Here is a 13,135-nt window from a genome sequence, read left to right on the forward strand (position 1 = left end):
TTCCTTGTAGTGAGCGCATAAGAGCTCAGATCTATGGCTTCTCTGGGGTAGGAAGACCTGTACACTGCAGTGCAACATGATGGCAGAGAGGGCTTGGGAGGTTCCAGCTGCCCCCCTATTTGCCTTTGGTTGGCATTTCATGGTGAGCTGGAGAGAAGCCTCCAAGTGCACCCTGCTGGAATGAAAATCTCCACTCTGCTCTTGTCTTATACTGGGTGGCCTAAAGCATAGGGTTTGTGGTGGAAAGTTCACTGGCCTTACAACACCCACAACCTTTTATCAGGAGGCATCTGCTGAGTTCATAATGAAAAATAATCATTAGTGCACAGGAAACATCCTTCTATTTTTTAATTCAAAATGCAATTACATTGCTCCTTTGTCCTGGTAAACTGCTGTACATGAGTTCTCTGTCGTCACATTATATGGCACATGAATGGGAGTCTCAAAGCGGGGAGAAAGAGGAGAGGGAAACGGGGTGGAACATATTCTTTCTTATGTAGCATCTGGCTTTTTAGCAAAGTCCAAGGCTTTTAGAATAGTTGAGAGTGCTCTGTTGAGATTATTAAAGAATTGACTGATTAATCTCTACTGTAAAATGTCATTTTTCTTTTATCTTGTGCTTTAATCAAAATAAAAGAGCACATTGGGGGGAAAAAAAAAAGAAACTAAAAAAGAGTGCCCCAAGATACCATTTGTGAGGACTGGGATTAAACACATTCATGGAGATAACATTCAGGCAACTTCCATTCCTGAATCCTCACTGAGAAAAAGCAAGATAATACGGAGTAAGTAAAGGTTCTTTAATTTGAAACAGTTTGGAACTAAAATAAATCACAGTTAATTTCTGCCATACCTGTTATCTTTGGTTTGTTTAGACTATGTAGGAAAATAATGTAGTCTAAAAATTTTTTGTAGATACAGTTTGTTTCATGAATTGTTCCACTTTATTTTGTGAGAAATTTCTATAGCAAAGAGGTTTGAACTATAAAAAGGTTTTTTAACAAAAGCGTGGCTAAGCCTCGAATTTGCTTTTTGCAAAGCAAAAAGCATATAATCATCAAAAGTTAGTTTACAATATGTTAAATGTTTCATAAAATACAGAAACACTAACTGTAAACATTGCAAAACCTATTTCAGCAGTCCTAATGCATTCGTTTTTTCACAGTAAATCTCACTAGTTTTGTATAAATCTATCTCATTAGTAGAATATTTGTATCAGAACCATTAAAACAATTAATGAGAACAATTCACTACCAGGAATACTGAGGTTTATACTCGCAATCAGTACATGAGTCTCTTAAAATACTGTCGGAGAAGACATACTTCATTGATTTTCTCTTCTAGTCATCTCTCGTGGTTTAACCCCAGCCGGCAGCTCAGCCCCACCCAGCCGCTTGCTCACTCCCCCCCGGTGGGATGGGGGAGAGAATCAGAAGAGTAAAAGTGAGAAAACTCATGGGTTGAGATAAAAACAGTTTAATAGGGAAAGCAAAAGCCACGCACACAAGCAAAGCAAAACAAGGAAGTCATCCACTCCTTCCCATGGGCAGGCAGGTGTTCAGCCATCTCCAGGAAAGCAGGGATCCATCACGCGTAATGGTTACTTGGGAAGACAAACGCCATCACTCCGAATGTCTCCCCCTTCCTTCTTCTTCCCCAGTTTTATATACTGAACATGACGTCATATGGTATGGAATAGCCCTTTGGTCAGTTTAGCTGTGCCCCCTCCCAACTTCTTGTGCGCCTGGTAGAGCATGGGAAGCTGAAAAGTCCTTGGCTAGTGTAAACATTACTTAACAACTAAAACATCCCTGTATTATCAACAGTGTTTTCAGCACAAATCCAAAACATAGCCCCACACTAGCTACTATGAAGAAAATTAACTCTATCCTAGCCAAATTAACTCTATCCCAGCACATCATCCATGATGATTTTAATCTTCTTAAGCTCAGACTCACAACTACACCTCATTACACAGATGTGTGGGAGAGGAATAAGTATGGCTTTCTCAAGGACCTGAATCAATTTCATATGTTTGCATTTCCTAGATTTTAGAATGCCGTGAAGCTTTCATAACAAAACCAGAAGCAACAAATTGAGGACTAAACTTGTTCTGGGGTCTGCCTGAAGGATCTGGAGAGCAAATATATTGCTAATACACAACGACAGATCCAAGGGTGACATGAAGTTGTGATAACCTCAAAAAATCACTAGCAGATCATCTTGAATCTTTATGCCACACTTTATCATAGCATGCCCTACTTCTTCAGTAGGCAGGAAGGGAACTTACCTGTCTATATAGAACATGTTCCCCTAATAAGGAATGGAAAGTCTACCCTGCCTCTAGGATTTTCATATTAAAGCACTAAGTAATGGATTGTTAGGGACTATCTGGGGACTCAAATAGTCTTGGCAATAAAAAAAAATAATTTTTTTCATTAATGGACCAGAAACTCATGTGAATTGAAACTATTTAAACTAAGTTTACCAGTAGAATTTGCTAGAAGGTGTGCAAATTTAAGTTTGCAGAATTCATCTCAACTCTGGTAAATGTAGTGGTAAACAATTTGTCTAGCTGCACATTGGCACTAACAATAAACACTGTGTTTGCAATGTTTTGGTGTCTTTGGAGCACAAATGTTAGAAACAAAATCAAGTATGTTACATTGCAAAACCGAGAAAAATCATCTGACTAAAGACAGAGCTAAAATTCAGTCTGTGACATATTCCTTTTTGCCAACATACAGCATATAAGATCACTTGTTTTCAAATAGTCATAACAACACTGCCTGGCAAAGAATGGAATTATTGCTTTGATGATAAACTTCTATAGTTTTGACAGCTTGCTCTGGAGCTTTAGCATTGTATACTGTATGTTTCTTGGGAGTATCTGTTGATGGAAAAGAAAGATAATATACTCTGTTAAATGGACTATACAGAGCAGAGCTTCCTCTGCTCTCTGTTTTCCTGGCTCTCACCTTGGCTGAAGGTTGGTTGGTGCAAGCCTTCTCGGGAAAAGGATATGCATGACATGTTCAAACATGGTTGGTTCACTCTACATATCAGAAGTCAGGTAGAAAGTAAGCAGTGTTAACTTGGGGCAATCTTGTGAGTTGCTTTGGGTAATTGTATCATTCATGTCAAGAGTAACTACATTTTCACTTGAAGCTGCAACTTGTCTGTTGGAGACTCTGACAGGTGTTTCATGCCATAGGGCAGATAGATGGAGAAAAGCCAAAACTTCTATGGGTGAAGCAAAGAGGGGTACACAGGGAATCATACTGTCTTATCATTATATTGACTTGCCAGCCTTTGGATATCTTGCAAAAGAGACTACAGATGAGATATCTGGGGTCACTTGATTTGTCCGTTTGGCTCCTGATCCAGCAAAACACTTAAATGTGGTTTCTAAGTTAGGATGCAATTATTCCTATGCTTAAACAAGTGATTTAAGTTTAAGGCATTTTTCAGGCCATTGGCTTGTGCATGTCTCTATAATAACATCCCACCAAGACCTACTCTATAGAGCCAGGTAATCTGGATTTGAGCATGCTATGTAAATTTAGTAAAATGCATCCCAACATGTGCAAAGGTCTGAATCTAGCTTCTTTTACATCCAGTGACAGCAATGAGCTTGACTAAAGTAATTCCCTTTCCCATTTAAATGTTGGGTGTTTATGTTGGCCATGGGGCCCTTAAGGCTAAATGTGGAAAGCTACTGGTTTTTCCCCCTTTGTCACCTAGATACAAGGTTTTGAAAACCTTGTGCACATTGCTAAATTATTAATACAAATTTGTTCAGTTAAAGGGATATTAGAATCACAAGGATAGTGGGAAAAATAACTTCCACAAATTTTGCAGTGTTATGTTGCTCTTCCCCAGTAAAATGTCACCGTTAGTTCTATCTGTGTTTTCAGGTTTGTTTCTGTGCTTGAGCTCTGTTCTTTCCTTGCTGTCTGCAGGATTTCACCATTTCCCATTGGAGCTGTATGTTTAGTTCTAAAAAAAAGGTTAGATGCTGTTGTCATCTAATAACTAGTGTCTTGCTGGTTTTTTAAATAATCAGTTACAGTATTTTTTTACTAAAATTGATGTGGCTTTCAATTTTTTACTCATGGTGTTTCATACAGGTTGCTAGTTTACCATGTATGAGTAGGTTTTGGATAGTTCAGGTAGTTCATATCAGAGTCACTTGTTCTGACAGTCCTGTATTTCATCTCAGTTGTACCACAGAGACCTAGACAGATACTGCAACAAATATTCTATCTATAGTCATTTGGATCTGCCAGGTGGAGCTGGCAGACCAACTATTCTCTTACAATGAAAGTTTGCACTTTTTTCTTTAGATAATCAGAATTTTAGAAGGTCAAGGAAAGGCCCATTGCTTGTTCCACATGTAAAAATGTTGAGGTTGCAGCAAAACACCTTCAGAAGGATGTTCTAGACTGTCTGAGGCAAAACCTAACACCTTTACATTTTCTCACTCAGGATCTGATTTTCCCTATCTCAGGTTCACTCCCAGCAGTGACTCTATGGGAAATCTTGGCATAGACTCAAAACAGATAGAATATCATGGGAAATTATTATAATTTTAGCAATCAGAAGAAAATAGGATTATAGGGTTTGTTCTGTGATTTAAATTACACAGTAGCTCCTGTGTATGGTAACTAGTAGGTAACCACACTGTAATTTTTATGTAATTCCAGACTATATGAAATTCACAGCAATTTAATGTTGAATTAATGATCACTTGCAGTTTTAGCCACCTGTTTTCTGAGCTACAACAGGTGTCTGGATTTGAAGGGGTCATGGGCATGTGATAAACATTTTGAATCTGTTTTCTTTAAGCTGTTAGTAAAGTCCTTACTTTCCTTTTGGATAAACTGGATCAGTATGTCAATGACTTGGAATGATGGGAAGTTTGACACAACTAAAATGACAGGAGACACATAAGGTAGTCTGCATTGAAAGAAAGAGAGAGAAGAACTAGGATGACAGGAAAGTGATGACAGATATAATAAGAACAGAGAAACTGATCAAGAGGAAAATTCCTAGTGGCTTTGAGAGCAAGGCAGACAGCAACTTAAAAATCTTTCCTTTCAGATTCCATTCCTTCCCAAAGCTAAAGAAAAAAGGTAGGGAATTAATCAATAGAGCTAATAAAAATGGATTATTTTTTTCCCCAAGGTATTCTGAAGTTTTCTTTTTTTGACTACTAGGATAAAAAGTCAAAATAAACTTTTGAGAATATCTCTCCATAGGAGAATTTGGCAGCAAATAATCACAATGAAAATGAACTATATATCTAAGAAAGCTAGTACAAATAATTTATAGATTGTTTTGGATAAATCTGAAAAAATATGGAGAACTTCAGAAACGACAATATTCACAAGCAAGTCTTACATTTATAAAGGTAATTATGTCCTCTCCCCTTTTTCCCCAAAAAAGAATTTCACTCTTATGTAACCCTAGCTGAGATACAGAAAAAGAACTTGCTCACAGAGCTGTATTGCATGAGACTATAACTTACGTAGACCTATATAACTTTTATTAACTAGTTGAGTTCTGTTCTTCATCAAGGTAAAATTGTCCCATCTTCCATTTAAAAAAACCACCCTTCTGGAATTCAGTTCATGAGGGTTATGATATATTCTTCTCATTAAGATGCATGAATATTGTGATTACACCCTTTTGTTGAAAAGAAATATAAATGAGTTACTTTGCAAATTGAGTTATGAAACTTCATTAAAAGATGTGTCCCGGTTTCGGCTGGGATAGAGTTAATTTTCTTCCTAGTAGCTGGTATAGTGCTGTGTTTTGGATTTAGTATGAGAATAATATTGATAACACACTGATGGTTTAGTTGTTGCTAAGTAGTGCTTACACCAGTCAAGGACTTTTCAGCTTCCCATGCTCTGCCAGGTGCAGAAGAAGCTGAGAGGGGGCACAGCCAGGACAGCTGACCCCAACTGGCCAAAGGGCTATTCCATACCATATGGCGTCGTGCTCAGTATAGAAACTGGGGGGAGTTGGCCGGAGGGCAGCGATCGCTGCTCAGGGACTGGCTGGGTGTTGGTCGGCGGGTGGTGAGCGGTTGCATCACTTATTTTTTTTCCCTGGGTTTTGTTCCCCTCTCTCTCTCCTGTTGTTTTCCTTTTCATTACTATTATTATTATTATTATTAATAATAATAATAATAATTAATAATAATAATAATAATAATAATAATTTTCTTTTCCCCAATTATTACACTGTTCTTATCTCAACCCATGAGTTTTCTTCCTTTTGCTCTTTTCTCTCCCCCATCCTACCAGGGGCGGGGGGGGGATGGTGAGCGAGCGGCCGTGTGGTGCTTAGTTGCCGACTGGGGCTAAACCATGAGAAGGTGTAACTTTCCTTTCATTCAGAAATAACTTTATGTATCTTCTAAGTATACCCACACCTGAGTCTCTTTTTTGAGGCTGTTTTTGTTGGCATTTAGACGTTCTTTTAAAAATGATCTTGTGATTACCAAACTTCCAGAGCAAAGCATTGCATATGATGAGAGACTGTCCAAGAATGAGAAGTATTGTCTCTCATCTGTCCTTCGTTAAATATTTTCTGATGACATGCTAATCTGCAGGTGTGCAGATGATGCTTTCTTATCCTGTGTTGAATAACAGAGGAACAAGCAGGTGTGTGAGAATCACAGAATTGTTGAGGCTGGAAGGGACCTCTGGAGGTCCCCCTCAAGCAGGGTGACCTAGAGCCAGTTGCCCAGGACTGTGTCCAGATGGCTTTTGAATATCTGCAAGGATGGAGACTCCACAGTCTCCCTGGGCAACATGTGCCAATGCTCGGTCACCCTCACAGTAAAAAAATGTTTCCTGATGTTCAGAGGCAACCTCCTGTGTTTCAGTTTGTGCCCATTGTCTCTTGTCCTGTTACTGTGCACCACGGAGAAGGGCCTGGCTCTGTCATCTTTGCACCCTCCCTTCAGGCATTTATACACATTGACGAGTTTCCCCCTGAGCCTTCTCTTCTCCAGGCTGAACAGTCCCAGCTGTCTCAGCCTTTCCTCATGGAGAGATTCTCCAGTCCCTTAAATCATCTTTGTGGCCCTTTGTTGGACTCTCTCCAGTATGTCCATGTGTCTCTTGTACTGGGGCACCCAGGACTGGACCCAGCACTCCAGGCACGGCCTCACCAGAGCTGAGTAGAGGGGAAGGATCACCTCCCTCAACCTGCTGGCAATAATCCTCCTAATGCAGCCCAGGATACCATTAGCCGCCTTTGCTGCAAGGGCACATTGGTGGCTTATATTCAACTTGGCGTCCACCAGGACCCCCAGGTCCCTCTTCTACAAAGCTGAGGTTGTATTTTCTACAGAGCTTGCAGTATGAAACTGACATGAAGCAAGAAAAGCAAAATTTTAAGTCTGATGCAAACTCCACCAGTTGAGTTTAAATTGTACATTAAATTGCAAATACAAGTGGGAGTAGAAGTTAGCTTTAACTCATTTTTAACTCTTACCCCTGGCTATCACCAGGCTTCTTTCACTGCCAGTGGTTTTGTCTTGGGAGACTTCTGCTGTTGCTTTTTCACTGAGGAACCACTGAAGGTTCCCTATTTCCTTGGAGGCATGGTTCTTCCACAGATCGCCCCGAGGATGCACATTATGAGCTGTCAAGGAAGGCAGTGCCTGTAGGTGTGATTTTTATGGGTGGGAACTTTTCATATGTCACGTCCCAAATTAGGCGGAACCGGGCACTGAACCTGGGTCTTGTACATCCTGGGTCCTGCTGGCTCTTGAAGCATCACAAAATAGAGCAAGGTACTGTAAGAGATCAGTTTGTCCAGGAAAATGCAATTCAGACCCCAAATGCTTTGCAAATAATATTGAATAAACTGATAACCTAAGAAAACTGTAATATTCACATCTGTAGATACTCATTAAAAATGGGATTTATTCCTGGAATAATCATACACCAGTTTCCTTTTCTTCTAAGTGTTTCCTTTTCTTCTAAGTCAATACAGGGCCAGAAATCTTGTAGCGAGGCAGGATCAGAAATAACTAGGTCATTACGAGTGAAAAGCTTCACTTTCCTTGCTGTTTTTGTGCCCCCATTTGACTTCTAATACATACTTCACACTTACCTTCACAGAGTTTCATCTTGTTCATTTCAAATTCTCATTTTAATTTGTTAAGAACATGCTGAATTCTGTTCTCCACAGAGTCTGGCATCTCTCCCATGCTGGGGCAATTTGCAAGCTTTTCACTACTGGATCGCTGAAGTTATTAATAAGTAAAACTTTGTCCATGACAAATCCCTGGGGCTCCCGCTTGAAATGCTCTCACTATCTCTCACTGAACTAACATCTGCTTGTTGTGTATATTTAAGCTGTGCGATTTAATTTAGATCGCAGTTTTATGTGTAAGCTTCTAGTACGAATAGGAGGAGGGAAGAGTGGGGTGAATGCCAGATCCTGTCATCCATCCTTTGCTTGTGTCTGACCCCGCTTCCTCTCTGCAGCGGTGAAAACTCCCTGAGCTGGCTGTGGAGCGTTGGGATGAACCTTCTGTACCATGCAGTACGTGTGTATCTCCCTGCCTGTCTGCAGGGAGGGAGAGGGAAGAAAAGGCTGCCCAGTGCAGGATCCATCTGCCCTGTTCCCTTAGTTTGTGTATAAAAATGTCACATCAGATGCTGTTACAAGCTCACGTAAAAATGTATTTTTATGCCAAAGATGCTAATTAGTGTTTCTTATGAATCTGAACTTTTAAGCACAAGAAAGGCTTTTATGACTTCTAAACTCTGCTGATCCTTTTTCCTGGGCAGGAGCATCTGAATGACATGCTGCTTTTTGACTCCAAGGAGTATGCTGAAAATGAATGTTTCTGGAAGTAGTTTTTACATTATTTAAAATCCATTCTTAGATTTGATATAACTAAAGAAAACATAGGTAACTAATCATTGTGTTGTATGTGGCCTGGGACAGGAGCTGTATCTTCCTTTGGGGGAGAGCAATGGGTAGTATAATAGCATAATAGGGCGCTGAACCAACTCAAGTAATTGATTAACTCTGCAGCAACTAAGACTTACTGACTGAGCTTTATCTCCTAGAGTACAGTGTCTGGCTCTGGGGTCCTCAGCACAGGAAAGACATGGACCTGCTGGAGCAGGTCCAGAAGAGGGCCACAAAAATGATCAGAGGGCTGGAACACCTCTCCTATGAAGACAGGCAGAGACAGTTGGGGTTGTTCAGCCTGGAAAAGAGAAAGCTCTGGGGAGACCTTATTGCAGCCTTTCAGTACTTAAAGGGGGCTTATAGGAAAGATGGGGACAGACTTTTTAGCAGGGCCTGTAGCAATAGGAGAAGGGGTAATGGTTTTAAACTAAAAGAGGGTAGATTTAGACTAGATATAAGGAAGAAATTTTTTACAATGAGGGTGGTGAGGCACTGGAACAGGTTGCCCAGAGAGGTGGTAGATGCCCCATCCCTGGAAACATTCAAGGTCAGGTTGGACAGGGCTCTGAGCAACCTGATCTAGTTGAAGATGTCCCTGCTTATTGCAGGGGGGTTGGAGTAGATGACCTTTAAAGGTCCCTTCCAACCCAAACCATTCTCTGATTCTCTGATTCTGATTCCTCTCTCTCTGGTACACAAATTCCACATTGAATTTGATCCAATTACATTAGTGCTCAGGCCAGTGGGCCTGAAATTCAGGCCTCAAGTTGAGGAGTAATTGTCCATGAAATGAGAATCATGGCTTCATAGTTGTGCCCTATGCATGCATCCACACTAAATGAAATGAGGTTCCTCCTCAGACTGGATGTGTCTGGCTCCAGCTACACATTTGACTGGCACTGTGATAGTGGGGGTATGATTACAATTCCTGCACGTTTTTATGTGGCCTTGTATAATTCATCCATTTTCTTGCACGGACCTCCTCCAAGCTGGAGCTAGCTTTTCTGTTCTCTTTTCAATGGTCGAGTAGCCATTGAATCTTTTTGGATCCTTCCCTCCCCTTGCCAGTCTTCATGAAGGAGTTATATGGCCATTCATTGCTGAGCTGCTGGGTGTTCTCCAGGGAGGTTTGTTAGGTTGCATTAGTACAGATTAAGATCTCTGCTGTCCCCACTCTTCCTGGTACCAGCTTATTGTTTGCTAACTGTGAGGTCAATAAAATTCTGTTTTCTGTCAAACAGCCAGTTTTCTTATGAGAGTTGTAGCAATCTCCGGTTCACCAGCCTGTCATGTGGATACAGCTGCAGGGAGCTTTCATTATATATACTGAAGGGTGTAGGAGGTTTTTTTAGCCATGCTATTTTATTCCTACAGCCATTGCTGGGTTTGCTTTTTTTCCTATCTGGACACTTTTATCTAAGTGAGATTAGGGCGGTCCAGAGATCAGATTTGCTGAGAGAAGGAAGGAAAGGGTCTGGGAAGCAGCTGGCTAGCCATCAAATTAATTTTGTTATTCTAAAATAATTCCAAGAGATGCTTTAGCTCTGCTATTTTACAATATTATCAGCTTGATCATAGTTTAGTGACTAAATAATGATTCAGCTCTTTCAAGTAATGAGTCATTCAAAAGCAAGGATCTGACCAGTCAGTATGGAAAAGAAATAACACTTATCTGCAGTGTACTTATGTCTGTTCATATGAACAAAAAACAAAAATAAATCTTCTAAATGCACTTCAGACTTTTCAGGAAATATTTGAAAGCTGTGACAATCCTATGACCCTTTCTAACAATTCTTCATACCTTTCACCACCTGGACACACCCGCTCCTTCTCTCTCCTCCTCTCCTTTCTCCTTTCTCAATTCCAAATACCGCTGAACATTAATGCCTTTGAAGCCAGAACAGCAATAATAATGCCTATTAGCAGAATGGCAGAAGAGGACAGCACACCAGGTCCTAAATCCCAGAAGATGGAGGAGAAAGCCTCTGGAGCTGGGCATGGGAACTGTCCTTCTGGGGCAGATCTCACAGGCAATATTTGGTCATGGACACAGGGACACGCTGCCTTCTTCAGGGGGATGTCAAGGAAACAGAAACGAGATGATCTGTCAGCCCTGACAGTCTTGCCCTTTGTACATTCCCAGCCTTGAAAGGTTTTCTTTTGTTCTTGGCTTGCCTCTATTTCTATTGGTATGTGTGATGGGCTCACTTTGATAATGGGTCAAGAGCAGCCACGAAGCAGGCATTATGGACAAGCTTGTTCTTCACTAAAATAATTCCAATATTTTCTTTAGAGTGTTTGGGTTTTATTGGTTTCCTAATTATTCTGTAAACTTTATAGGTCAGGGCTGTTTATTTTTGTATGTTTGCAGTGACCCTCATTCCTGGTAAAATTCCCTTGTCAGTAACTTCAACCAATGGCTGTTAAGGTAAAAGCACCTGTTTTGCTGGTCACATCTATGCTTCCCTCAACAAAGCAGCAATGAAAGAAACATGACTCATGAGCATCTCAAGGTTTAGAGTAATGCTGCAGCTGCAGGTAGAAAGAGCAGACTGCAGTGAGCCATTGAGAAGTTTAATTTTCATTTTAAGCAAGTGGTTCCATACCCTGAGGAAGTGGGGGCCAGACTTAATGTCCCAAGAGGTCCCTTCTAGCTGTAGCTTCCTAAAGAAAGGAGCTATTCATCCACCCAAGCTCAGAGAATGGTGTCCTCCTGTCACCTACTAAATGGACATCTATTCATCAGTGGTCTGATCAGCAATGGCAGAGGGAAACAGGCTCGAGGAACCTTCCTGAGGGCTCCTAACAAGCGAGGCAAAAAGGCACAACCAGTATACCCACATGTAATAAGCAGGTCTTACTTCAAGGAAGAGAAAAAATGAAATGCTGTACTTCAGAGAACATTGCCATGCTCTGATGAAGTTTATGGAAATCCTTGGCTGAACTTGACAAAAGAAAGTACATAAGGAGGGTCATTTGTGGCATGATCATTTCTCCTCTCAGTTCTTATGATTTTAGTAACATAAAACAAATGAGTGTTATCACAGCAGTGGTTCTTCAGTCCCTCAGTATCATACAATAATGCTTTTAAGTTTCAGAAGACTCCCTTCTTTTCACACATATGGAAGACCTACAAATCTAGCAGAGTAGGACTTGGCCAACTCCACAACATCCTTTCCAGTTGTCTGTCTCTGCTGACTGTGCTTGTCAGTCTGAAGAAAGCTGTAAAATCTAAGTGTTGTCTGAAAAGCTTAAGCTGTGGTGAAAACCAAATAGCTGTTTTGATAGAACAGCAAAGTGTTAGCACCTTTACAGCTACCTGGGAGTTATTTCCAATAGTCCATTCAAGTCTGTTAAACGTGGTGAGAGGTACGGAAGAGGAATACTAGCTGTATGTGGCTATGGATCAACAGGGAAACAATTTAATGAGTTTCAACTATAGATTAAGTTATAAAGTGCCATATCAGGGTTACACGCCTAATTTGAAATGATACACACTGGATAATCTATTCTAATGCTGCATAATTTGTAAGAATTGCTATTTTACCTGTATAATTGCATATTGTCTGGGGAAAAAAAACCCAGACAAAACCACAAGGCATGCCAGATTCTGAGACAGAGTAAATTGGAAGAGATGCCCTGAAACCAATGAAATTATGCTAATTTTGACCACCTGTCTCTTAAATAGGCCAGAAGTAGAAATGTGAACTTGAATATTAGACTCCTATACATTGTCATACTTGTAGTACATCCATGTTTTTGCCACTGCTATAAGTATATTCAAAGCTTGAAATGTGTAGGATAACTAAAATTTTCTTTTCATAAATTCCTTGGAGAACAAACTATTATATCCTTATTGATCTTTCCTTTATTTTATTGTTGTTTCAGGTTAGGTTTCCCCATGATGATTGTGTCCTGTACCATCGGGATGTGCTATCTTCTTGTTGCTCATGTCGTAGTAGGTTGGAACTCATAGTAATTTATACTTTCAAGACTCAAAGAAGCTTTCTGTTTCATTTAGTTTATATATCGGAACACTAAGAACACATATAAAAGGAAAAAGATGTGTAAAACCCCAACATATGGTATCAGTCAAAATGATTGTCAGCATCAGCATCAGGTTTGGTCATTCTTAACCTTCTGTTTTGTGAACAATTTGCAAACTAGACAATCAAAATTAAAAGAA

At 40.2% G+C, this 13,135-nt stretch overlaps 1 protein-coding gene across 1 annotated transcript in view; it reads left to right on the forward strand.

Annotated features, from left to right (window-relative positions):
* Positions 1-12,925, forward strand: part of OCA2 (OCA2 melanosomal transmembrane protein) — a 181,291-nt gene extending 168,366 nt beyond the window's left edge. Inside the window, exon 23 of the mRNA XM_075491924.1 lies at positions 12,838-12,925. Within this exon, the coding sequence (XP_075348039.1) occupies positions 12,838-12,925 (88 nt within the window). The remainder of the gene's footprint in view (positions 1-12,837) is intronic.
* The last annotated feature ends 210 nt before the right edge of the window (positions 12,926-13,135 follow it).

This window comes from Mycteria americana, chromosome 1 (genome assembly GCF_035582795.1).
Source record: "Mycteria americana isolate JAX WOST 10 ecotype Jacksonville Zoo and Gardens chromosome 1, USCA_MyAme_1.0, whole genome shotgun sequence".
Taxonomy (NCBI): Eukaryota; Metazoa; Chordata; class Aves; order Ciconiiformes; family Ciconiidae; genus Mycteria; species Mycteria americana.